The following is a 27,398-nucleotide window of genomic DNA, read 5'->3' on the forward strand; positions in this document are numbered from 1 at the left end:
CCCACGATCCTTCAGCACCCAAAGAAAAAAAGGTTTGCTATCACTGCCCTGGTAAGTTGACCTTGGGCCCCTGACCATCCCAGAAGAACTACAGGTGCCATCATCCAGTGCCCAGGAGAAGATGCTGGCCCTTTTGGACTCTGGGTGTAAACAGCCCAAAGGTGGTGGAAAAAATGGGATTGAGACTGATACTGATGAAAGTGCCTATTGCTTTTTGTCAGTTGGTTGGGTCAGTAGCTGGGGAAATGCCCAAATTAAGATTGAACCCGTTGAAATGACTATGAGGGACCACCAAGAGACTTTGAGTTTATTGTGGCCCCGGGATGGAACAACCCCTCACACTTGGGTTATCCTGGCTCCAAAAATGTAACACTGATATAAACAGGGCTGTTGCGCATCTGCTATGAGCAGCAGGGAAACCCCTTCCACAAGCCGAGGCCACCAAAGAGCATATGGCAATAGGGGTCAAGCGCATAGCGGGAGAGAAAACAAAACCTAAGGAATACTGGGACTTTAAGGATGCCTTTAGAAAGAGGGTGTTAGATGTGCTCCCACCCCACTGACCCACACACTGCAGTATAGAAATCCTGCGAGGGGTGAAACTCCCTAAATCTAAAATTTGCTCCCTGACCCCTTGCGAGCTAGATGAATTATGAAACTTCATAGAAACATAGAAGTCTGACGGCAGAAAAAGACCTCCTGGTCCATCTAGTCTGCCCTTATACTATTTTCTGTATTTTATCTTAGGATGGATATATGTTTATCCCAGGCATGTTTAAATTCAGTTACTGTGGATTTATCTACCACGTCTGCTGGAAGTTTGTTCCAAGGATCTACTACTCTTTCAGTAAAATAATATTTTCTCATGTTGCTTTTGATCTTTCCCCCAACCAACTTCATTGCCAAAAACTTGATACATGGGTTCATCCAACCTGCTAAGCCACAAATGGCTGTCCCAGGCTCTTCCAAGAGAAGAAAGATTCTCTCTTCACTTATGTGTTGACTATAGAAACCTAAATGCCATTTGCATTGAAAATGTTTATCTCCTGCCCCTGATAAAGGACATGCTAGCCCATCTACCCAAAGAGAAGATTTTTAATAAACTGGACTTAACGGAGACCTACTATCGAGTCCGAATTAAAGAGGGTGATGAGTGGAAAACAGATTTCATCTGCCCTCTAGGTTGTTTCCAGTTTCAGGGGCTCCCATTTGGTCCACAGGGGGCGCCGACAATGTTCATGCAACTGATCCACGAAGTGCTCCATGAGCATCTTTATTGTTGTGGTTAGCTCTGGCCCAGCTCCTGCCCCAAGGACTGAGGATGTGTGGGAGACATCCACATGCTGCAGGCCTGTTTTGCCCCCAGTGGAATCTGCTGATGAAGGCTCCTCTGCCCAAGAAGACATGAGTGACAGGGAGGAGAGTGTGGCAGACAGCTCAGAAGGAGATCAATTATCTAGCTCCTCCTTGGATTCAGAACAAGAGTTAATTATACAGCCACGTATGCGGAGAGCAATGCATAGGCAACAACAACTGAGAGATTATTATCAAAGAAAATGAGGCCACCTGTGCGTGGGTGGGGCTGTGGTAATTAGTGAGGCTGCTATAAATAGCAGCCTGTGGGTTTGGCCATTGTGGAGGATTATCTGATCGTTGTGTTTCGTGACTGCTTTACTGACTTTGACCTTTTGTGTGCTGATTTTTCCCCGCTTTGAAACTAAACCAGAGCAAAGTGTGTTTCACTTTGTGAAAGAAGGACTGTGAATTGCCTCACAGCTGCAAGCTAAGTATCACAGAACTGATAAGGGACGTACAAATTACCAATTTGTTTGGAGACAAGTGCTCTTTGCTATACCAAAAGAGGGCTTAGTTTAAGTGACTTTTCATTATAAAGAACATTGTTTTGAATTTTCAAACGTGTGTGTGTGTGTCTGAAATTTGTACCTGTGAATTTTTGGGAGAAGTCTACCAGAGAGCCCAACAGAACATTTACAAGGGGTTTTTAGTTTATCTTGATGACATTCTCATTTACTCAAAGATCATCGATTAACATGTGAAACTGGTGCAATCAGTTTTGAAAAAAAAATCATGGTAGCTGAGCTATTGTATATGCTAAATTGTCAAAATGTGAGTTCCACCAAAGCAATATTGACTACTTGGGTTACCACATATTGTATGAGGGCATTGAAATGGATACTGAGAAGGTGCAGTCAGTCATGGAGTGAGTAACCGCATGCACATATGAACAGCTACAGTTTCCTAGGCTTTGCTAACTTTTATTGGCAGATCATCCCTTCTTTTGCCCAGATTGTGCTGCCAATCACAAACCTCCTTAAAATGAGGATGGAGGCCCCTGGATTGGACCATGCAATGCCAAACAGCTTTCAAAAAGCTCAAGCAAATACTGTATTTTCAGAGTATAAGACACACCTTTTTCCTCCCTAAAAGAGGTTGATAATTTGAGTGCATCTTATACTCAGAGTGTAGCTTTTTCCCCCCAGCCCTAACCAGCTGCTAACAATCTTCCCAGCTCCTACTTTGCAGGTTCTGTCATTGCTTCTCTCTGCGAAGAATGTTTTCAAAGCCCTAAGTCTTTGCAGGGTTTTTTCATTGCACTTACTTACTTACTTACTTACTTACTTACTTACTTACTTGCTTGCTTGCTTGCTTGCTTACTTACTTACTTACTTACTTATTTATTTGGATTTATATGCTGCCTCTTTCCAATGACTCAGGGCGGCTTGCTCCAAATAAGTTTCTTTCCACTTCTAACCTGGTGCTAACGATGTTCCCAGCTCTTACCCGCTTGCAAGCTCTTTAACTGTGATTCTCTGTGAAGAATGTTTTCCAAACCCTGTTTTCGTAGGGTTTTTTTCATTGCTTTACTTGCTCCGAATGTTTCTTTCCAGGTGCTAATGATGTTCCCAGCTCTTACTGGCTTGCAAGTTCTTTCATAGTTAGTCTCTCTGAATAAAGTTTTTTTAAAGCCCTAACCAGAGGATAAAATAATGTGCTGAAGCTGACCAGACTAAGGCCGCTGGCCAGATGAATACCTGTTAAACAGATTCTTTCCTCTATTTTCCTCGTCAAAAACTAAAGTGCATCTTATACTCCAGTGTGTCTTATACTAAAAATATACAGTATTTGCAGCCAAGCCGGTCCTTAAACACCCCAACATGGATGCCCGTTTTGTGGTTCAAATAGATGCCAGTGACATGGTGGTTGAAGCAGTACAGTATTACTGGAAGCAAATGCTGATGGGGCTCTACAACCCGTGCTTACACCTCCCATAAATTAACTGAAACTGAATGGAGGTGGGCAGTTGGGCCCTATTGACCTGGAGACATTTCCTCAAAGGAGTTAAACATCCAACGTTTGGATGGATCATAAAAACCTTGAGGCATTGAAGACCCCTATGAAGTTATCACCTAAACAGGCTCACTGGACACAGCATTTTAATCAATTTAATTTCTCCCTCTGCTACCTACCTGGGGCAAAAAACTTTATGACTGATGCCCTGTCTAGGCTGCCCCAGTATAACGGCACATGGCAAGAAATAATCCGACCAGTGATCCCTTCTAAACAATAGGCAGTTCCAGTGGTCAACAAGTCCAAAAAGAAGGTGGACTCAGATCTTTCAACTGACCTAAAACTCTCAATTCACAGTTATATTTAACTTCTTAGAATTTTTATAACTTTGAGAACTAACTAGCTTATTAAGCTTGGAATTTGGCGCCCTCTAGCTGCTGCTGGTGGTTTATGCTCTTCTTTTTAAGAACTACTGTATTAGCAAATCAATTACGTCTAGGCTATTTTTATATTTTTATATTTTTGGTATATGTATTATATATTTCTAACTTTTTAACTCTTTAGGAGTCAGTGTATTTATGGTATGAGTGAATGGGATTATTTTAGTAATTACTGGAATGAATGGAATATTGTGAATGGAAGTGAATGGGAGGTGGGTGATAGATGGAATGGGGTGGGTGGGTGGGATTATAATATGTATGAAATGAATGAATAAGATATGAATGAAATTTCTGGCACACCTGACGCTGGAAGGGCAGGAGGGGGGCACTTATCTCTGGGGTGGCAGAGGGTCAAAATATCCCGGTCTTGCGGGGGAGAGGCAGGTATGGCGGAAGCCATGGAGCTAGCCGTTCCAGGGGAAGGAGGGATCGCTGCTTAGTAGCGATCCCTTCTTCTGGCTCCATGAGCTTAACTCAAGGCACTGGTGATGAGTGTAATTCTGGCTCTGGGCTCAAGCTGTTGCTACTCAATGCCAGCTCAGTGGTAAATAAAGCTCTCCTCATCCGGGATTTTATCCTGGATGAGGAGGCCGACTTGACTTGTGTGACCGAAACCTGGCTGGGCCCGGAGGGAGGAGTTCCTCTCTCTGAAATTTGCCCAGATGGGTTTCGGATATGGCATCAGCCTCAACCCCAGGGAAGCGGGGGAGGAGTGGCTATTATAGCCAGGGAGAGCCTTTGCCTGCGTAGACTCATTGCTCCAGAGATCGCGGGTTGCGAGTCCCTCCTGGTGAAGTTGGACTTAGGGGTTCAGGTGGGCTTGTTACTCACGTACCTGCCTCCCAGCTGCGTGTCAACAGCCCTGCCTGTGCTGCTGGAGGAGGTAGCCAGGCTGGCGGTGGGGTTCCCCAGACTTATGGTCTTGGGGGACCTTAACCTGCCCTTGCTCGGTGAAACTTCTGGGCTAGCGCAGGAGTTCATGGCCACCATGACAGCCATGGACCTGACTCAAGTAGTGCAGGGTCCGACTCATGAGGGGGGGCACGCACCCGACATGGTATTCCTCTCTGAGCAATTGAGTAATGATCTGAGACTAAGGGGCTTAGAAGTGCTGCCTTTGTCATGGTCAGATCTTTTTCTACTGCGGCTTAACTTCCTGGCTCCAATCCTTCCCCGCAGGGAGGTGGAACTGATTAAGAAGTTCCGCCCCAGGCGCCTGATGGACCCAGAGGGCTTTCAGAGGGCCCTTGGGGTAATTCCAGATACACTCATCCACAGTTCGGCAGAGTCTCTTGCAGCGGAGGCTCTTGACCGGATTGCGCCGTTGTGACCTCTCCACGGCACTAGATCCCGTAGAGCACCATGGTTCAATGAGGAGCTCTGGGAGTTGAAACGCCAGAAGAGACGTCTAGAGAAGCGATGCAGGAAGAGTAAGTCTGAATCCGATCAAACACTTGTAAGAGCTCATATTAAGACTTACAAAGTGGCGCTCAAGGTGATGCGTGTACTGTGCCGCCTTGATTGCATCAGCGGAATCTCGCCCGGCCGCTCTATTTAGGGTGACCCGCTCCCTTCTTAACCAGGGGGGAGTTGTGGAGCCCATGCAGAGTAGTGCCGAGGACTTTGACACATTTTTCACTGACAAAATCGCTCGGATCCGGGCAGACCTCAACTCCGATTGGATAGCAGTCAACTGACAACAACAGTCGAGGTGACTGGGGCCTGTACTTGTCCATCTGTCTGGGAAGAGTTTGAATTGTGACACCTGATGAAGTGGACAAGGCCATTGGAGCTGTGAGTTCCGCCACCTGCTTACTGGATCCGTGTCCCTCCTGGCTGGTTTCGACCAGCAGAGAGGTGACACGGAGCTGGGTCCAGGAGATTGTCAACGCCTCCTTGGGGAGGGGGTCCTTTCCGGCGCCCTATAAGGAGGCGCTTGTGCGCCCCCTCCTCAAGAAGCCTTCCCTGGACCCAGCCATACTTAATAACTATCGTCCAGGCTCCAACCTTCCCTTTATGGGGAAGGTTGTTGAGAAGGTGATGGCGCTCCAGCTCCAGCGGTCCTTGGAAGAAGCCGATTATCTAGGTCCCCAACAGTCGGGTTTCAGGACCGGTTACAGCACGGAAACTGCTTTGGTCGCATTGATGGATGATCTCTGGCGAGCCTGGGACAGGGGTTTATCCTCTGTCCTGGTGCTTCTTGACCTCTGAGCGGCTTTCGATACCATCGACCATGGTATCCTTCTGCGCCGGCTGGAGGGGTTGGGAGTGGGAGACACTGTTCTTCAGTGGTTCTCCTCCTACCTCTCTGGTCCAGTGTTTCCCAACCTTTTTTGAGGCGTGGCACATTATTCACATTTACAAAATCCTGGGGAATATTGGGGGGGGGACTAAAAAAAGTTAGGACAAAAAAACCTCTCTCTTTCGCTCTATTTCTCTCTCTCTCCCTCTTTCTCTCTTTGTTCCTTCCTCTTTCTTTCCATCTCTCTCCATCCCTTTGTTTCTCCCTTCCTTCCTTTCTTGCTGTTTCTCTCTACCTTCTTCCCTCCCTCTATGTCTTTCCCTCACCCTCCTTCCCCTTTCTCTCTCTCTTCCTTTCTCTCTCTCTTGCTGTCTTTCTTTCTCCCCCCTCTCTCTCTTGCTATCTTCTCTCTTTTTTGCTTTCTCTCTCCCCCGCTCTCCCTCTCTCTCTTTTTCTTGCTATTTCTCTCTCTTTTTTGCTTTCTCTTTCTCTCTCTCCCCTCTCTCTCCCTCTCTTTCTCTCTCTCTCTTTATTGCTATCTCTCTCTCTTTTGCTTTCTCTCTTTCTTTCTCCCCCCTATCTTCCTTTCTCTCTTTCTTGCTATCTCTCTCTTTCTCTTTTTTGCTTTATCTCTCTTTCTCTCCCCCCTCTCTCTTTCTTGCTATCTCTCTCTCTTTTTTGCTCTCTACATGGGGCTACCTTTGAAGAGTGTTCAGAAACTTCAGAAACTTCAGATCATGCAAAATGTAGCTGCGAGAGCAATCATGGGCTTTCCCAAATAAGGACATTGAAGCTTATGTGGCTAGTTGCCCCATGTGTGCTGCCACAAAGAGGCCACCTGGGAAACCGGGGTTACTTCAAAATGTTCCTAAACCAGGGGCCCCATGGAAACAAATATCTATGGATTTCATTGTCATGTTGCCTGATAGTGGGGGTCAATGTTCCCACGCGGCCGCCTTTTCGAAGGCCGCACACAACGGAGCCAGGCATTGGAGTTGGGGGCGAAGGCCAGCGAAGTTTCCCCTTACGTTGATGATCATCGGGTGGGAGCGCGGATCCGCGCCCCACATTCTGCCGGTGCTGGCATGATGATCGTCGGGGGGGGTGAGAGAAAGAGAAAGAAAGGGGGAGAGATAGAGAGAGTGAAAGAAAGAGAGGGGAGAAAGAGAGAGAAAAAGAGAGATAGCAACAGGCAGCAATAGACATAGAGCGAGAGAAAAAGAGAGAAGGAGAAAGAGAGAAAGAGAGAAAATGCGAAAGAAAGAGAGAAAAAGAAAAGGAGAGGAAGGAGGGAGGGAGGGAAGGAAGGAGAAATGGAGGGAAAAGAAAGTAAGGAAGAAAAAAGAAATAGAGGAATGAAGGACTTCTCCCCCCCCCTCTAAATAGTACATTTACCTAATCCAATATTTGAACATTATTTCAGCCCATCTAACATTTAACCAATTAATACTTCTCTACATTTCTTACTTAATTATTAATCTTAAATTTCAATTTGAGAAAAGGAAAAAAATTCCTAATATTCTCTATTTTTAATCAAGTAAAAATTATTAATATCATTAATATCCCCAACAATTCTAAATTCAATTCCATTTATGCATTAATCCAAATCAGTATCACCTACTACATATCTTATTATAATCAATACTTCTAAATTTATTAAAACAGATCAGCAATTCCTAAATTCATATATCTAAATAGAAAAAATAATTTAAAAAAGAGCAAACAAAACAATACTCCAAGCTTAATCAACTCTTCTCAAAGTCCAATTGCTTTAATCTGAGCAGAACTTTGAACTGAACCTTTTTCTTTTTTATTTTTTGTATCCCCTTTTAATCACCTTTTCCATTTTATTCTTTCTATTCTTCCTTCTAGGAAGGAAGGACTTTGTTAGAAAAATAAAGGGGTTATTGGATCAAACTTTGGATACTTGACAACGTAGTTATGATGGTGGCAATGTCCCAGGGTTATGTGAACATCTTTTGGGATCTTCTGCCAAGCAACTGCAGGGATTCACTTAACGACTCTGGCAAGAAAGGTGGTAAAGTGAGACAGAACTCACTTAACCGTCTTACTCAGGAGATAGAAACATGGGCCTCCATTGGGGTCAGAAGGGAAGTCGAGGATTATCTGTCTGACCAGTGCACTCCTTTAGAAGCAGATCAGTAGATCAGCAGATCAGGAGTCCCAGAAAACATCTAGGGGAGAAGGCAGGTTGTCCTCGACTTACAATGGTTCATTTACTGACCGTTCAAAGTTGCAACTGCTATGAAAAAAGTGACTTATGCACCCTTTTCACACTTAGGACCTTCGCAGCAGCCGTTTCATATTTATGACCGTTGCTGTGTGTTCTGAGGTCACGTGACCCCCCCCCCTTTTGTTTCTAACCAATCCACGCCAAGGCATGAAAATGTGCCGCTCAAACATTATACGTTTCCGCCCACACTGAAAAAAAATTAGAGGGAACATTGGTGGGGGTAATACAATTATTTTGGTAATCACTGACCTATTTTCTAAACAGATCCATTTTGTGCCTTCCTCCAAGATTCCATAATCAAAGATGTTGACTAAACTATTTATCCATCTTGTATATAGGTTACATGGGGTCCCCAAATGAAAAATCTTGGATAGAGAAGTCCAATTGACTTCCCAGTTTTGGAAGCAGTTCCTGGCTCTCTTAGGCTCTGCCCAGGGCTTAAACTCCGCCCATCACCCCCAAACAAATGGAGCCTGTGAATGAACTAAGTCAGTCTTGGAGCGATATCCCAGGTGTTATATTAATTACCAACAAGATAATTGGGATGACCTGCTACCTTTTGCTGAGGTATCTTACAATAACTCTGTTCATAGTAGCATGGCCAAGATTTTGTACCCATCCCTGAACTACCACAGGAGAAACCCCAGATTCACGAAGGGAGTGGATCGAACAGCATCAAATGATTTGGTCCATAACTCGCAAAGCATTAAACGAAGCTCACCAAGCCCATAAAAAACAGACTGACAAGAAAAGGATTAGGCCAAAAAAATACCAAGTCGGTGATAGAGGTTTTTTTGTCAACAAAATACCTACAGACTATATAGAAATCTAAGAAACTTGGGCCTAAGTATGTGAGCCATTTTCCCATTGTGAAATTTATAAATCCAGTAATAGTACAATTAGAACTTTCAAAAGCCCTTAAAAGAATTCACCATTTTCCATGTCAGCCTTTTGAAGTCCAAACAGACATCCTCTCTTTAGCCAACCTAGAAACCTCCCCCTGTGCCTTTACTTATCGAAGGTGAACAGCATTTCAAGAAATCCTTGACTCTAGAAAACAAAAGGGCAAAGTACAATATTTGGTAGCCTGGAAGCACTTCCCTTCCTCACATTCTGAATGGGTGAATGAGCAAGATATCAGGGCCCCTAGATTAATTTAGTTATTCCATTCCAAATACTCCAATAAACCATGAATGTGCTTTCCTTGTTATATTTATATTTATTTGCTTTTCTTCTGTTATGTTCCGTGTTTCCCTAGGACTAACATCCCTATTGCAGGAGGACTGAATGTCAGTCTCAATGCTGCCTACTTGCATCGGCTACCACAGAAATGGGGGATGAACGGAAGGTTAAGTATTTGGGAGGGGGGAAGCTGTGCTGGAGATGTCTCTTCATGTGTCTGATTAGGAGTTCAGGGAAGAAAGTTCTCATCACATACGGCCAGGTTGCACATGTTTATAGCCTGGTCAAGATCAACGGCTTTGACTGACCAGATATGGAGGCTCCACCTGGACATGTGCCAACCAATGTTCCCTCTAATTTTTTTTTGGTGTGGGCGGAAAAGTATAATGTCTGAGTGGCACATTTTCATGCCTGTGCGTGGATTGGTTAGAAACCTGGTCATTAAGTGAATCTGGCTTCTCCCCCCTCCCCCATGTAACTCAGGACACAGCAATTATCATAAATATGAAATGGAGGCCATGTTTTGATTACACAAATGTGGGACTGCTGCGAAGGTCATAACTCCTTCCTTCCTCCATTTTTGGGGCCAATAGGCTGATTCTGTAAACAGTTTAGAGAGGGCTGTAAAAGCACTAGGAAGCAGTATATAAGTCTAAATGCTATGCTATGCTATTAGTGCAAAGGGAAAGCTGCTACCGATTATGCTTGGCCTCTTCCTCAGCCATTGAGACCTTGCCTTGACTGCACAGCTTTCCCCGCTCTCTTTCCCTGGGTGTGTCAGAGAGGGCAACATAAGCAGAACAAAATTCCTTACCCAAACAGCCACCACTGCCCAGTCATACGCTAAGGAGCGCTCAGTCATTCGCAGGCCTTTGAGGGGCACTATACAGAAGAGAGTTCCCCGTCCAACACTGCCCCAGGCAGCCAACCAATTGGGAAATTGGGTGCCCACATGCCTGGCGGGCACCAGATACGGGAAGGGTGGCCCTAGGCAAGACGGGCGCAATCCCCACCTCCTCCCTCAGGGCTGCCTCAGGGTGAACTTCTGCACCCCACCATGCACCTCTGGGGGAGGAAGACTTTTTCCCCACAGGGCGCCACTCCTGCCGGAGTGTGTGAGTGTATGTGAAGGAGCAGGCTGAGCAGCAGCGAGTGGAGTCTCGTTGAAGAGCGGAACAACGGCCGCTCGTTTGCTTCACCGTTCTTGCGTGGAGGAGGCAGAGGGGCGGGAGGGACGTGAGGGAAACCAGTGTGGCGCCAGTGTTGGGAAGGTGCTGCCCTTGGAGCCCGAGGGCGGGCGGGTGCGTGGACGCCTTTCCTGAATGCCGGAGGGGGGGGGGCGGCCGTTTCACAGACTCGCAAAGGCAGGCTGGGGCACCGTGACGAGAAAAAGGCAGAGGGAAAGAAGGCAGTGGCGGCAGGACCTGCAGCCTGGTGGGCATCTCCTTGCGGGGCGGAACCCTCTCTCTCCTCCTCTCTCTCTCTTCCGTGTTGTTCTGGGGCTGGTCTTGGGCTTCACTGTCACCTCCTGGCTCATCACGCCCAAAGTAGTCGAGCTGAGCGAGAGGAAAAGGCGTGGCGACCACGGTGGCTCCCTGAGTGGAGGCAGAGGCGGCAGCAATGCCGGCAGCAATAATCTCTGCGCTTTCTGGCTGGGCTGCCGAGAGGGAAGTGGCAGCTCCCACCCGAGGAACCCATGGCGATGACTGCCGGCTTGGCGGGAGGCGCCAACGGTAGACACAGGCAGTGGGAGGAGAGGGAACCGCGGCCGCCCCGGCACCACCTGCCACGGATGGGCCGGTGCCAGGCCTCCCAGTTGTGGCGGCTGGGAGAGATTCTCCGCCTTTCTTTTTAAAGTTCGTGGCAGAGTGCTCAGCCTCCCCTTCCCGAGGCACATGGCAGGCCGGCAGTGGAATGGGGAGCTCGTACGACATTCGGAGGAGGAAAAACCTTTGCCAGTGCAAAACTTCCTCGTACTTTCCTTGTCACTCCCCCCAACTCTGATGCCCAGCTCCACTGTCCAGCCTTGGAAAAGGCTGTGCGGGGGGTTGTTCTTGTGTGCGTGGCCGCATGGCCTCGCACCTTAGAGGGAACACTGGTGCCGATGTGACATCCTGGGGTGACAGGATTGGAGTATTTGCCCAGGTGGTTATGTGGGGAAGGATTTGGGATTATTTCTATATGCAATTTATGTGCCTTTTGCCTCCGATCTTGTTTTCATTCTTGTCTAGTAAAGGTATTCTTCTGACACCTGCCTTATTTAAACTCAGTGTAACAGTATAAATATATCATACTAGCAACAGCCAGTAGAATACCCAGAGTAAGATGGGGAAAAGAGTATAATAGATGTGGGATGTTCTTTTGCTTAGCAGGATCTGCTAGTATAATTTCCAACTTTGAATTGTAATACAGTTTATGATTTAACCTTTATTATTAGAATATTTTTAAATCCTGCCAGGGTACAAGAAACAAACATCTGATGGCTGTTTGGTTTTAAAGAATTTCCATTTGTAATGTGTTGACAATTCTGAAATATAGTTTGAATCTAGTTTATACATAAAAAGACTTTTAGCCATATAAAGTGTAAAATTTAATTAGCATTGAAGACTAACAAAAAGAATTATCTTTTAATTTAATTAAAATAATTAAAAAGTTTATTTGGGTGTGCTTCATATTAATATTTTACAAATTGGTGGAAGCTATTTTGCTCTCATTTGCAATGCATTTGCTTATGTACACCAATAGTTTAAGTTCTCTCTCTCTCTTTCTCTCTCTCTCTGTCACTGTGAAGATTTTCTTAATTCAAATGACCAATCCAATGACCAAGGGAGATGGTTTCAAATGTCACAGAAGAGATTGAGAACAAACACAAGGAGCCTGAAACATTTAGCACTGTGAAATCCTATGGGCTAAGGACATGGCTGAGGGATGGATTTTCCGAAACCCCAGGATTTTTTCAGCTGAATTTACCTTCTCAGTTTAATGAGCACATTTGAAGAAGGGGCAGAAATAATGAAGTAGCATTTTCTTTTAACACATAAGTGGAAAGATCTTTCCTTTTATAAAAATAATTAGCTGATATTGGTGTTCTGCTATGAAACTATGTGATAGGGCTTGATAAATTGACACTTAAAGCTTGAAAATTAATGAGTAATTAATAAAAGAGACTGTATTATTTTGTTAGAGATGGTAAGCTAAGTTTTTGTTACAGATGAAGACATTATTTGCACAGTATAAACTTTCAATTTGTCCCTCAGATGAATTGTTCAGGACCTCCCTGTAAACAACATTCCTGGTTTTGCTGTCTAGCTGGAGGATGACCAGAATGTCAGGTTCAGGCTGTTGCTACTCAATACCAGGTCGGTTGTAAATAAAGCTCCCCTCATCCAGGATTTACTCTTGGATGAGGAGGCTGACCTGGCACATGTGACTAAGACATGGCTGGGCCCAGAGGGAGCAGTTTCTCTCTCTGAAATGTGCCCAGCTGGGTTTCAGGTATGGCACCAGCCATAACCCCAGGGAAGGAGGACAGGAGTGGCTATTATAGCCAAGAAGACCTTCACCCTACAAGGCTCACTGCTCCTGAGATTATGAGTCCCACTTTGTGAAGTGGGATCTAGGGGTTCAGGTGGGCTTGTAGCTCACGTACCTGCCTCCCAGCTGCATGTCAACAGCCCTGCCTGCGCTACTTGAGGAGGTAGCCAGGCTGGCGGTGAAGTTCCCCAAGCGTATCATTTTGGGGGACTTTAACCTACCATCACTCAGAGAGTGTGATCTCATCGAAACATTGCAAAAACACTCTCGATACACGGGGAAAATACATATATACATACATACATACACAGAGAGAGAGAGAGAGAGAGATCAATGATGAATACACACTATTCACCTCCAAATGCTAGAAATAAAGGAAACATTTCTCAAAACATGTAGTCATTCCCCAAACCACTCACCTCCTCTTCCTCTTTCATGTGAGGAAGGAAATCTCTGGTAAAAGCTTCCAATCGTTCCTTTAGCTGTTTCGCATAGTTGAGCTGCTCATATTCGTTCTGAAAATTAGTTTTCAAATTCATCATAGAACATTATGTGCTACTTAAGTTATAAATGTTTGATCTACTTATTAAATCAATAATACATTACATGTAAAGAATTAGTCATAAACCTTTTTAAGACAAAAATAAAGAAATACTGGAGTTGGGTTGCAAATATTTAGCAATGCAAGTTACTCCACAGTTTTTTCAATTCCAATTTTAATCTATCAACTATCCAAAATTACAGTGAGACTATTCTCATTACAGTGAGAAGCACTGTGACTGTTTGCTACCGAAATAAACATAACCTCTAAGCAAAAGGTGTTTTTTTAACACATTTTGTGTATTCAAAATAACATTTTTTGATAAAAATTATGTTAAACACATTTTCTCTTCTGAGTATATTATAGCAACAAACACCATGCTTCCTTCACAAAATCACATCTATCAATGAAAATAAGTCTTCATTTTATAATTAATCATTTACATGCAACATTGATACTGATTTCTGATAACTATTCTTCAATTGATTTTACCCATGCCAAAAATCACTCACCTTTACATTTTTCAAGCCTTTTTCAAAGAGACTAAGCATCTCTGACAACTTATTGTCTGAATGTACATTATATACAGTTTGACTACGTTGCTGAAGTAAGCCAATGATGTATTCATTTTCAATCTGTTCATGCATTTTAAATTCTTTAAATGTAGCATATAATGATTGGAGAAGAGCTCGGAAATCATTGTTGTTGGAGAAATTTGTCTTAGAAAGCTGGAGAAAAAGAGGGTTGCACATTAGAAATTTACATTTTCTTTGAATTAATTTTTAAGAAGCTAACCCTTAGCCAATTATAAATTCCTAACTAAATTTGTACTTCTGTAGCTGTGCTTAAAATTATTTTAGGTATTATTTTTAAATGTTAAAAGTATATGTTATATACTGGGGAAAAATCACATTTAACAAATAGCATTTATTTATAATTTTCATTCATATAAAGTCAAAAGACAACTGGACTGTTTTTTCCTTAAGAAGAAAAAGTTCTCCTTCTCATCCAAGAAGTTTCATCAATTATGATGGCAGGGGGATGGAAAGATAGGTACTACAATTAAGACTGGATGGTGGGAGTGAAAGGATGGGAAAGATGGAAGGATTTTATTTCTTTGTAATCACCTGATTATTATTATTATTATTATTATTATTATTATTTATTAGATTTGTATGCCGCCCCTCTCCGCAGACTGGAGCGGCTCACAGATTGTTAGCACTGTCTGAGAGCTGTTGAGGCCACTTGGCATAGATAGCCCCCAAATGGCTTCAATAGTTCTCAGAGTGCTAACAATGACTGCAAATAAATATTCTTCCATTCCACCCCCCACGCCCCCCATTCTATCAGAAGCTACCCTTCCATCTTCTCACTAGCCAGTCTCAAATATCAGTAAGTGGTACTTCGTCATACGAACTTAATTGGTTCTGTGACCAGGTTCGTAAGAAAAGTTCGTAAAATGAAACAATGTTTCCCATAGGAATCAATGTAAAAGCGAATAATGCGTGCAATCCCAAAACTCACCCCTTTTGCCTCATTACCGCCATCATTCAGACCTTGTTCGGGGGCAGGTGGAGGGGAGAAGACAGCGCAAGCTGCCCAGAGGGAGCCTCGTGGGTGGATTGACATGCGCAGGAAGCTGCCTGGTGGCTTGTCAGCCGGTGGGGCTTCCACCTTCCTTGAAATTGTTTTCGGTGGCGGCGGCAGGCAGAGGGGAATCCTGGCCAAGGCAAGGACTGGTTCTTTGGCCTCAGACAAGGCTCCCTGGCTCGCACTCCGTGCCTGGCACCCACTTCCTCTGGGGGAGTCTCTTCAAGGTGCCCAAAGCAGCTGGCTTTAACTCTCCACTCCCCCCGCAGGATTGAGAACTGTTTTTATTGGAAGGAGTGGTGGAATGAGAAGCGGAAGCGAAGAGGAGAGTGCCCTCTTCCTCCTTCTCCTATTGATCCCGCTCCCCACAGAAATAAGAGACCAAAAAAAGTGAAAAGGCTTCTTGATCGGTGAGCACAGCTGCTGGGGGTGAGGGCGCGTGTGAGCGGGCGAGGAGAAGCAGGAGAAGACAGAATGAACGCCGACAGCCAGGACCATGGCGCTGTCCCCCAGACCCAATTCTCAAAACCCTTCCTAACTGCATGGCCAACAGCGGAAGAGAGAGCCGAGGCCGGAGAGAAAGGGAGCCTCCTCCCTTTCTCTCCTCCCCCGGCGTGGCAGCGGCATTCAGCAGCCTACCCAGTGTTTTTACCAGCCGGTAAACAGGCAAGGCGAGTTTGCAGACGGGTCCTTCCTTTCCAAGAACTTGGCAAAACCCTTTAGCTTTGCCAAGGCTTCGTCCCTCCGTTTGCTTGCTCCTGAGCTCCCAGGGCTGGAAGGAGAGGATTGTGGGAAGCTGCGGTTTGAGTTGGGGGCCCTTCAGGTTTCTGAATTGGACTGTTGAATCATTGTCCATATCCTTAAAAGCCAGGTAGCCTGTCCAGGTCTGGCTGGGCCACCCAGACGTTTAAAAGAGGAGTGATTCGAAACATCAGGGTGTGGAGGAGGGCTGCCATTTGGGACGGGGAGGGAGAGAGAAAGAGCCAAGGACCTTTACTCGGGAGCAAGCGGATGGAGGGAGGAAGCCTTGGTGAAGCTGAAGGGCAGGGGTCCCCAAAACTTTTACACAGGGGGCCAGTTCACTATCCCTCGGACATTTGGAGGGCCGGACTATATAAAAAAACTATGAACAAATCCCTATGCACACTGCACATACCTTATTTTAAAGTAAAAAAACAAAATGGGAATGTACTATTTAGAGGGGGGGAAGAAGTCTGAATATTGGGCCTGACACTGAAATTCCGATATGTTTATGTTTTGTTTTTGATTTTCTTTTGTTAACATCTGATTGGCTATACAAGGTATTCTTGGTTTTTAGAAAAATGTATAAGGAAAGAAGGAAGCACTTTGGCATAATGGTTAATAAGTTAGAAATATAATTGGTGTACTTTTTGAAGGAACATTAAGGAGGGAATTTAATTAAAAGAAAATGAATGTAACTGGATGACAAAATTAGAAAAATAATTTTTGCAACTCTTTTGATGATTGATATTAGTTACTAACAAAATACCGCATTTTATTCATGGAAAATTAGATGGTACACTGTTATTTGAATGTAAAGATAACCCCCCCCCAAAACAGTCCTTCCTTCCTCTGTCCCTCCATTCATTTCATTCTTCCTTCCTTCCTTCCTCTCTACTTCTCTCTTTCTTGTCTCTCTTTCCCTTTTCTTTCTTTCTCTACACTTCTTTCTCTGTTTTCCCTCTTTTCCTTCTCTCTCATTCTCTCCTTCCAGGCCTCTCTCATTTCTGTGTCCTCTCCCTCTCTCTCCCCCTTCACTCTCTCATTTGTTTCTCTCTCCTCCCTTGTGTGTCCAATCACATTTGGCCAATAAAGAAATAAAGGAGGGATCGTAATGGAGCAGTTTCTATTGGCTCCAAAATGGGGGGGGCTGCACTGAGGGGTCTAGATCCCTTGCGTGTTGGAGGGAAGTGGGGTGGAGAAGAGATGTGCTGCCCAGCACTCGGCTCCAGCCCCTTTTACTTTTTCCCCCTTTGGCCGAGACAACACCCCCCCTTCCAAAGTTTCACGCCTCCTCCCATTGTCTGCACTGACCTGCAATCAATGGACCTGCAAGAGGCCATAACACCACTCTCTCTCCTCCCTTCCCCTCCTGTGCCAAGAAAGCTAGGAATGTTGAGAGGGGCCCGCCACGATGAGCAAGTGGAAGGCGCCGAAGGAAAACATCCAGTGGCCCTATCGTGAGCCCAAAGAGCGGAGTAAATAGCCCGGCCCTCACCAGGCCCTGGGAGGAGCTTCCCCAAGCAAAGCAGAGGGGGGTGTTTGAAGGGGGGACCCGGCAATGTAGGGCTTTTAAAAACCTGTTTTAAGTGCACAAGTCAATCATTCACTGTAACCAATAAACAGGAAACACTTTTAAAAAGAGGCTATAACACTGCCACGCGGGGAGGGAGGGGGAGGAGGAGACCAACCAGAGTTGCATCGCGTGAGCCCTGCAGCGGGAGGACCTCACCTGTCGCCTGGCCAGGGATGAGTTCCCCGCCTCAACCCCCACCCCCTTGCCCCCACGCAGCATGGACTTTGCTGAGGGCTGGCTTGGAAAGGGAGCCCAAGTCACATGGGGTTGCGGCCATGGATCCTGGGGGCAAGGCGTCCCCTCCGCACACCTTGGGAGTCCCGTAGGGGTGGTGTCCGGCCAGAGAGAAGTCTTTTGCTTCTGCAAAATCTCTCTCTGGCTGGGCTCCGTCCCAGTGGGACTCCAAGCCACGTGGGGGAGGGAGCGCAAGTTTTTAACCAGCCTTTTAAACCCAAACAACCCTCCCTGCACGTGCCATCCCTAGCCTGGGATCCACACCCCGTCCCCTCTGTCACTTACCCCTTCACGCACAATCTGGATCTTCTTCCTCTTCGGCAGATCTTAGTGGCAGATCTTAGAGGCGAGTGAACTATTTGGGACAGCGTGGATTTGAGCCGCTTCAAAAGTTAGGGAGCTTATTATACCTATATGGGTAAAATCTCATGTGCTGCCGCAGGCTGGATAAGTAGCCTCAGCGGGCTGCATCCGTTCCGCGGGCCGTAGTTTGGGGACCACTGCTAAAGGGTTTTGCCGAGTCCTTGGAAAGGAAGGACCCGTCTGCAAATTCGCCTTGCATGTTTCCCGGCCGGTAAAAATGTCAGGTAGCCTGCCAAATGCCGCTGCCATGTCGGGGGGAGGAAAGGGAGGAGGCTCCCTCCCTCTCTGGCCTTTGGCAGTGGAGTCAAGCGCCCGTGGCAGTCGCCACCTGCGGGGCGCTGTGGGCAGGCAGCAGCTCTGGAGGCACAGCTGCCTAAGGACTCCATGGGCACCACTCTCTTTTGGCCATTGCAGCAGAAGCAACTGCGGGGGAGGCGGTGTGAATCGCATGCTCTCTCCCTGAAGAGAAACTACTGGCAGCTGTGCGAGCGGGCAGCCCAGGATCGAGGCCTGTTCTGGGAGGGCATGTGCCTCCCTTCCTGTCTGAACTGCCCCCAAATGGCAGACGCCTGGAGCGACTGATTGATAAGCGCTCCGAAAAGGTCCAGCGGCAGTCGGGGAAGTTCTGGGAAGCTTCCCGACGCTCATATGATAGGCAGGGAATCCCTGCCACCCACGCCGAAGCCGCAGCTTGTTGCAGCGTCCCTGACTATGAGGAAATAGGCAGGAAGCTCCGGGAAGCTCCAGACGTTCATATGTTCAGTAGGGAATCCCCGCCGCCCACACGATGCCGCCCACCCTGTAAGCGACCAAGGAGGGGGGGTCGAGGTGAATTGTGTGCTTTTTTCCTGAAGGGAAACTACTGGCAGCTGTGCGAGCAGGCAGTCCGGGATGGAGGCCTATTCTGGGAGAGCTCTGGCACAGAAGACGCTGCAAAGGGACGCTTCGCACCACACTGACTGCGAGGGACTCCCATCCCTCCCCATTGCCCTCAAAGGACTCTGTAAGCCTGGCTTTTCCCACACACCCTGTTTCGCTGCCTTCCAAGGACTTCACTAGCCTTTCTTTATCCAGCCGCCAACCTGGGACGGCTGCGGAGAGCTCCTCACATGCGCCGCTTTCTAGCAAAAGGGCTGGGGGGGGGAGACCCCGCACAGCAAAGCCTTGCTCCAGTTCATCACAGCCTACAAACATAATTGCTTGTTTTGGCCGCTGCTCGCAGTAGTAGCCGGGAAAGAAGCGAGGGTTCGTAAGACGAAAATGGTTCATGAGAAGAGGCAAAAAAAATCCTGAACACCTGGTTCGTATCTCGAAAAGTTTGTATGAAGAGGCGTTCGTAAGAAGAGATACCACTGTGCCTATCTTTCCACCCCCCCCATCATCAAACATTTTCTTCTTCCTCAATGAAAAAACTATCCAGTTGCCTTTTTAAAAAGCACCTTTGAGATAACTATGACCTGGATGACTGAGAATCTCCTCAGACATGTACTTTATTTAATATTTTTGTATTCATGATAGCTAAAAATACATAACATTCAGGAAACACTAAAAATGTAAAAAAATTAAAAAATTAAAACAGTATTTCATGGTCACCAATTTATTTATTTATTTATTGGACTTTTATGCCGCCCCTCTCTGAGGACTGGGGCGGCTCACAACATACAAATAAGCATTCTAAAAAAAAAAATTGGGTCTAGATATTATGATTAACAGTCCTCTTAGCTGGGACTGCAGATTTTTCATTTGAAATACTTAATCTTTCATTTGAAAAATCTTATTCAGGCAGTAATTATATGCAATAAGTAATAATTTATGTCTTCAAAGTAAAGTTTGAACATGAAAAAGGTTACGTTATTTCCATGTTTTCTGAGAAAACGTGTTTAGATGTACCTAGTTATATTCAAGAGTTCCATCATGAGTATCAGAGTTTGTTCCAGAAAAATCAATTTCCAGACGCACACACAGATGACTGATTCATTTGGGTTTGTTAATTTCTTTATAAAGATAGTAGTATATATACAGTACCACAAGGTAGATTATTTCTTCCAAGTAAAACACAAGCAGGACATTTTAGCAGACCAGACAAACACAGAGAGGGCTAAGAGTACAGAATGGAAAGAGAGCACAGAGTGAACCAGAGAACAGTGGGATGAGCCACGCCCAGCCTTAAACTTAAGTTTCCAGTTTCGATTCTCTGCAGAGACTCAGAAGTGTTTAACTCCCATTGGCTGACTTAGCTGCTATACCTATTCATTGGCTGATCTTGTTAACATGGCTCTCCCAGTTCATGAATATCTTAACACTCCTCCCTTCATGACTGGAAGATATAAATCCAATTAATTTTGTATTCTTCCCATAGTGCACAACACCCAATGGCTTGGTCATTATGTCTGCCAAATTGTCCTCTGAAGAAGAGTGAAGCAAGCTAATTAATTTACATTTTATGGCTTCCCTGACATTACAATATTCTCCTCGTTGACTCATGCTGCCCTGAGTCTGCAAGAAGGGCAGCTTATGAATAGATAGATAGATAGATAGATAGATAGATAGATAGATAGATAGATAGATAGATAGATAAATTTAATGTTCACATGCTTGCTTCTATTCTTTACTGTCACCTGTTATAATATAATGCAGGCAGAATTATCTTCATTCACCATTACAGCTTCACTAAATATTACATTTAAATGCTGTAACAGTTGTACATACCAGGTTACCTCTGAAGGTAATTCAGTCAACGCAATAAATTTTGCTTCTGCAGTTGAAATGGTGACACTTATTTTCTTTCTGGACTTCCAACCAATTAAAGACTCTCCAAACAATACTACAATCCCAGATTTGGACTTTCTGGTTTTTACATCATTTGCATAATCATTATCAGCATAGCATTTCAATTTTAATTCTTCAAAGACCTCTATTTGAAGACCCAAATTCATAATTCCCTTCAAATCCCTGAGAATCCAATTGCATTGGTGCAGCAGTAAAGCGACTCAAGAGGCTTACTGCACAAGCTATGTCTGGTCTGGACCACTGTGACAGATATAACAGGCTCCCTCTTGCTGACTGATGTATCTCTTGATCACAGGCTTCACTTTTGTCCTCACTTAAACTATTATTAAAATCTGTCCTCATAGATATTAGAGCAATGTCACAATATTTCATGTTATATCTCTAGAGCAACTGTTCATTTTTTCTTCTTTGGCTGAGAACATAACCTTTATCAATCTTTTGTATCTCTACACCAAGATAATTTTTCATTTCTCCCAAATTCTTTAGTTCAAATTTCTTTTCCAACTTATTAGCAAATTCTTTTACCTGTAATGCATCTTTTGCAATGAAACAAAGATCATCCACAAATGCTAATAATTGACAATCTCCAACTTGTAACTTTTCAGTGTGAAGTATATGCAACCATCAGCCTTGCAACTCTTGAACCCTTCAATGCAGTTATTCCAATTCCTAGATGACGGCCTCAGCCCATAAATGGCCTTGTTCAATTTATGCACCATGTTAGGCTTTTTACTTTTATACCCTGGTGCTTGAACCATGTAAATTTCTTCCTGTAACTCAGCACTGAGGAATACAGTGGTTATGTCAAAATGCCAAATTTTATGGCCATGCGCTGCTGCCAATGGTAGTGCAAGTGTGATGCTTTCACTCTTTACAGTTGGCACAAATACCTCATCATACTGCACATTTTTCATCTGTGAAAAAACGTGTACCACTAACCTTGCTTTATATTGCACCTCATTATTGGGCAGTGCTTTCTTCTTGTATACCCACTTACATCCCACAGCTTTGCTACTCTGTGCATGGTCTCCCATGTTCACTTCCTTGTTCATGGCTTCTTTCCATTTTACTTGTTCAACTTTAGGTAATGCCAATACTTCCTTATAGTTTCTTGGATCATACCATACATTATATACTTTAACTTTACTAGCAGAATACCTGTCAGGTGAAATCCCCTTGTTCCATCGCTCTGACCTGCATGGCATTGACTACATCTGTGTGTCAATCCTCTGTTGCTTAATATCTTGTTCAGTTTTTCCTCCCTGAAACCTGACACCATCACTAAATGAATTATTGTCACTAAGTGAGTTACCGTCACTAAGTGGATCACCATCATTAAGCAAATCATTCCCAAAATTTGTATCAATTCTGTTCCAATTTTGCTCTGTAAAACTAGTGGGAAATCTCTATTCTTTTCCTTCCATCACAAAAACGATAGCGTTCTGAACCTGGCTCATAGCCCATAAACCTGAGTTTTCTAGCCTTTGGTTGTCCCTTTCTTCTAATTGCTTTTGGAATATGCACCCACACAGTACTTCTAAAAACTCTCAAGAGATGCCAGAGATGGTTTCCTCCCATATAGCATTGCATATGGAGTATCATTAATGGAGGAACTCCACAACCTATTAAGTAATTAGCAGTCACGATGGCTTCACCCCAGTATGACCTGCTCAACCAGAATCCTCCAGCAGTGAGTCCTTCATGATTTGTAGGACTCCATTCTTCCTCTCAACAACACTGTTCTCTGTTGCTGTGTATGGATTTGTGTGTGTTTTTTATTCCCAACTGTCCCAATCATTGTTGACATAAATTCTGAACCTGTCATTTTGAAACAATGTATATCTATTGTTTATACCACCTTTCTACAAAGTTTACCCATTGCTTAAACTTTTGTAGCACCTCTGTTTTTCCCTTTAGTAAATAGCAGAACCCAAACCTGCTGTACTCATCTACAATGACCAGCGCATACTTTGCTCCTCCCAAACTGGCTTGCATAGGCTCAACCAAATCTACATGTAGCACTTTTAGCACTTATATACCGCTTCATAGTGCTTTATAGCCCTCTCTAAGCGGTTTACAGAATCAGCATATTGTCCCCAACAATCTGGGTCCTCATTTTACCCATCTCAGAAGGATGGAAGGCTGAGTCAACCCTGAACCAATGGTAAGAATAGACCACTGAACCGTAGCTAACAGTCAGCTGAAGTAGCTTTACTGCACTCTAACCAGTTCTAGAGCTCTTTTTATATGCCTTGTACTACTTTTGCTCACTGGGAATAACTTGGACTGATGCTCTGCATACTGCACAGTCCAAATATGCCTTACATCCCTTTAAGGTCAAACTTTCTGCAAACTGTTCCATCATTTGCAAAACTCAGAAGTTGGCATGACCAAGTCTTCTGTGCAAGAGATGAACACATGAAACATACTGTGGCACATTCTAGGAGAAGGAGAAGCGAGAAGAGCTGCCTATATATCTAATTAATAATTAATTAATTATTGTCTGAGCATATTGAACCTTTTGTCCCTGCAACACATAAAAATTATCTTCTTTCATGCCCTGTGCACATACATTCCCAATTCTCTTTACCTCCCATTTACAAATGTGGTCTCAAATCCTTGCTTGTCTAAACTATAGATACTCAGCAAATTATGCTCCATTTCAGGCAGACATAATATACCATTAAACCTTATTTCCAGATATGGAATTTGCACACAGCCTCTTCCAATGACCTTAGCCTTCGGGCCATTTGACAAGACTACTGCATCTCGAGCAGCTGGAACCAACCTTTAAAACAATTTAGAATTACAGTATTAACAATAGTTTGACTTGCCCCACTGTCTATTAACCATTTGTCTGTGCTGTTGCAACAACCAACTTTTACAACGGCAATTTTTCCATCAATTTGTCTTGAAAATAATTTCTTCTTTGCAAACAGCCTTTTCTTTGCAAACAGTTCTTTTTAAATGTTGTTGCTCTTTAGAAAGTCTTTGCTGGACTGTAATCTGATATCTTCTGCAGCTTTTTTGCTTCTCTACAGACCTTCAGTCTGTGGAAATTTCCACTTGTCTCCGATCCCTGGGCCCCCACCTCAGGAATTTCTCCTTGTGGCTCCTTCTGTAATGGTGTTTGTTCTCTTCTGCAATTGAACATGCCTTTAAAACTTCCAAATGCAAGTCCTGCTCTGATTTGAATTCAAACACTGCAGATGCAATGTCTCAGTTTCATCAAGGAGGTTTAACACCAACAACACCTTCTGGGACTCAGGAATATTCATTCTACACTGTTCCAACTCCACAGAGTTTGCATTTGCAATAAATGTCTTTCCACAGATTCACCTGGTTGCAGACAGGCTCTGTATAATTTCTTTGATAATTGCACAATATTGCATGCTGACATATTCACATACAGAGCTCTTATTTCAGCCAGACCTCCTTTGCATTCTTAAAACAACTACATTAATAAACTGCTCATCTTCTAAATTTAAGATTATATAAGGCCATTGCTTTATCATGATTTTTCTGTTCTCCAGCTGCAAAAGCCCGTGGTGGATTAATAATCGTATCCCACAGCTTCTTAGCCTTCAGGAAAAATTTCATTTTTTCCAGCCCATATTATATAATTCTTTTGTCCCAAATGAAGCACAGAGCACTCCTTAATTTCAACAGCTGCCATCCTGAAATTTTCTCTCTGTCTTCTTTCTCTTTCTAAACACAAGCAATCTCTTCAGCTTAAATTACAATGCATGTGCTCTGGACCGATAATCTATCAGAGTTTGTTGCAGAAAAATCAATTTCCAGAAGCACACACAGACTGATTCAGCTGGGTTCATTAACTTCTTTATAAACATAGTATGAGGGTCACCCAGAAAGTAATGCACTACATTTTTTCTTCAACAATTATTTATTGAACAGAGAGAGAGAAAGAGGGGGAGAGAGAGAGATAGCAAGAGAACAAGAGAGAGAACGAGAAAGAAAGCAAGAGAGACAGAAAGAGTGAGAGAGAGAGAAAGCAAGAGAAAGAAAACAAGAGAGAAAGTGTGAGAGAGAGAAAGAGAAAGGGGAGAGAGAGATAGCAAGAGAGAGAACAAGAGAGAAAGAAAGAAAGATAGAAAGAAAGAGTGAGAGAGAGAGAAAGCAATAGAGAGAAAGAAAACAAGAGAGAAAGAGTGAGAGAAAGAGAGAGCAACAGACAGAGCGAGATAGAGGGAGAAAGTGAGAAAAAGAGAGAGAGAGAGAGAGCAAGAGGGGGAGAGAGCAAGAGAGAAATTACTCTTGATTTAAAGCATATGGTAAAAAGCACCCAAATAATAACAGAGAGAAAAAAACCCAGCCTCGTGTGTGTGTGTGTGTGTGTGTGTGTGTGTGTGTGTGAGAGAGAGAGAGAGAGAGAACTCTTGAACCATTTCCAATAGCCCCCACCTGTTATTGGAAATGGTTCAAGAGTTCACACACACACACACATGGGGGAGGAGACAGGGATGGAAAAAGAGAAGATAGTAATACTAGTAATAGATTTTGTTTTTGTTTTACGGTATTATTAATTTCTTTTAATAAAAAAGATGGGAATTTTTTTCTTATTTGTTTATTTATTTATTTATACTTCTATGCTGCCCAGTCCCAAAGGGACTACTGCTCAGACACTATAGTTTTCCACCCACACCGGGGGGGAAAATTAAGAGGGAACATTGCTGATAATTATCTTTCCTGAAGCATATAATATAGCAGTGATGGCGAACTTTTTTCGGTTCACATGCCAAAAGGGGGGGGGGTTCTAGCATGCGTGCACATGCTCATACCTTTCCTCCCCCCATGCATGTGCTTTCCCCCTCTCTCACACACACTTCCCCCGCGCATGCGCACAGGCCATTCCGACGCTTGGTAGGTGAAAAACATGCAGAAATGGGCAAACCAGAAGTTCAGGTAAACGTACTTCCAGTTTGCCCATTGTGCTGTTTTAGAAACATAGAAACATAGAAGACTGACGGCAGAAAAAGACCTCATGGTCCATCTAGTCTGCCCTTATACTATTTCCTGTGTTTTATCTTAGGATGGATATATGTTTATCCCAAGCATGTTTAAATTCAGTTACTGTGGATTTACCAACCACGTCTGCTGGAAGTTTGTTCCAAGGATCTACTACTCTTTCAGTGAAATAATATTTCCTCACGTTGCTTTTGATCTTTCCCCCAACTAACTTCAGATTGTGTCCCCTTGTTCTTGTGTTCACTTTCCTATTAAAAACACTTCCCTCCTGAACCTTATTTAACCCTTTAACATATTTAAATGTTTCGATCATGTCCCCCCTTTTCCTTCTGTCCTCCAGACATTTGGAAACATTAAACTGCAGTTTCCATTGCATTGACCATTTATCTAGTAAAGCTAAATCATTTACCATAATACAGACGCCTCCAGGAATATCAACCCTATTGCACACTTTAGAGTCATCGGCAAATAGGCAAACCTTCCCTACCAAACTTTCCCCTATGTCACTCACAAACATATTAAAAAGAATAGGACCCAGAACAGACCCTTGTGGCACACCGCTTGTAACCTGTCTCTGCTCAGAATATTCGCCATTAACAATAACTCTCTGATGTCCATGCTTCAGCCAGCTTGAAATCCACTGAACTATCCAGGGATTAAGTCCAATCTTCACTAATTTATCTATCAGCTCTTTATGTGGAACCGTATCAAAGGCTTTGCTGAAGTCCAGATAGGCAATATCCACGGCACCACCTTGATCCAACACCTTTGTGACATAGTCGAAGAAATCAATGAGATTAGTCTGACATGATTTTCCTTCAGTAAAGCCATGCTGATTTGGGTCCAATAAGTTATTGTTTTTTAGGTGCTGATTTATCCTCTTTTTGAGTAGAGTCTCCATCATTTTAACTATAACTGATGTCAAGCTAACTGGCCTGTAGTTACCAGCTTCTTCTCTACTGCCCTTCTTGTGGATAGGCACAACACTGGCCATTCTCCAATCCTCAGGAACATCTCCTGTTAACAGGGATTGGTTAAACAAATCAGTCAGGGGGGTAGCAATGGCAGATCTGAGTTCTTTAAGAACTCCGGGGTGGGTGCCATCTGAACCCATTGCCTTATTTATCTTTAATTGTTCAAGTTCTTCTAAGACATCGGCTTCTAAGATCACTGGAGCTGAATCCGTACAGCTGGAAGCAATGCTATATCCCTCTATAGCAGTGATGGCGAACCTATGACACGCGTGTCAGCACTGACACGCGGAGCCATTTTAGGTGACACGCCGGAGAAACAGGGAGCTTAGAGTGGTGAAGATGCAAATCTCCCCGCTTTCCAATTTCCCACCGACTGCAAGTACAGCAACTGCAATTATTATTATTATTTTTCCTCTCCCCTTAATTTTGTTTTGCACCAATTTTTTAAAAAATTGCGCCGGTTGCAATTTTAATTTTACTCCCAGGGCTATTTACCCGGGGTCCTACTTTGCTTACACATTAAACTGCTCATCCCATATCGCTCCACCAGGAAATCTACTCCAACCTCCCCTCCCCTCCTTCACTTCTTTCCCTCCACGAGCAGCGCATGGTGTCTCCTCACCTTGGGTCGATCGCATCGGG

General features: G+C 44.2%; 2 protein-coding genes across 2 annotated transcripts in view; one reads left to right on the forward strand and one right to left on the reverse strand.

The window, feature by feature from the left end:
- LOC139170328 (uncharacterized) overlaps positions 1 to 27,398 on the forward strand; it is a 355,966-nt gene that overhangs the window by 205,624 nt on the left and 122,944 nt on the right. The gene's annotated exons all lie outside the window — the stretch shown is intronic.
- Positions 1 to 27,398, reverse strand: part of FBXL5 (F-box and leucine rich repeat protein 5) — a 151,886-nt gene that overhangs the window by 114,107 nt on the left and 10,381 nt on the right. Inside the window, 2 exon segments of the mRNA XM_070757367.1 lie at positions 13,381 to 13,476; positions 14,015 to 14,230. Coding sequence (XP_070613468.1) covers positions 13,381 to 13,476; positions 14,015 to 14,230 — 312 coding nt within the window.

This window comes from Erythrolamprus reginae, chromosome 7 (assembly GCF_031021105.1).
Source record: "Erythrolamprus reginae isolate rEryReg1 chromosome 7, rEryReg1.hap1, whole genome shotgun sequence".
Classification (NCBI taxonomy): Eukaryota; Metazoa; Chordata; class Lepidosauria; order Squamata; family Dipsadidae; genus Erythrolamprus; species Erythrolamprus reginae.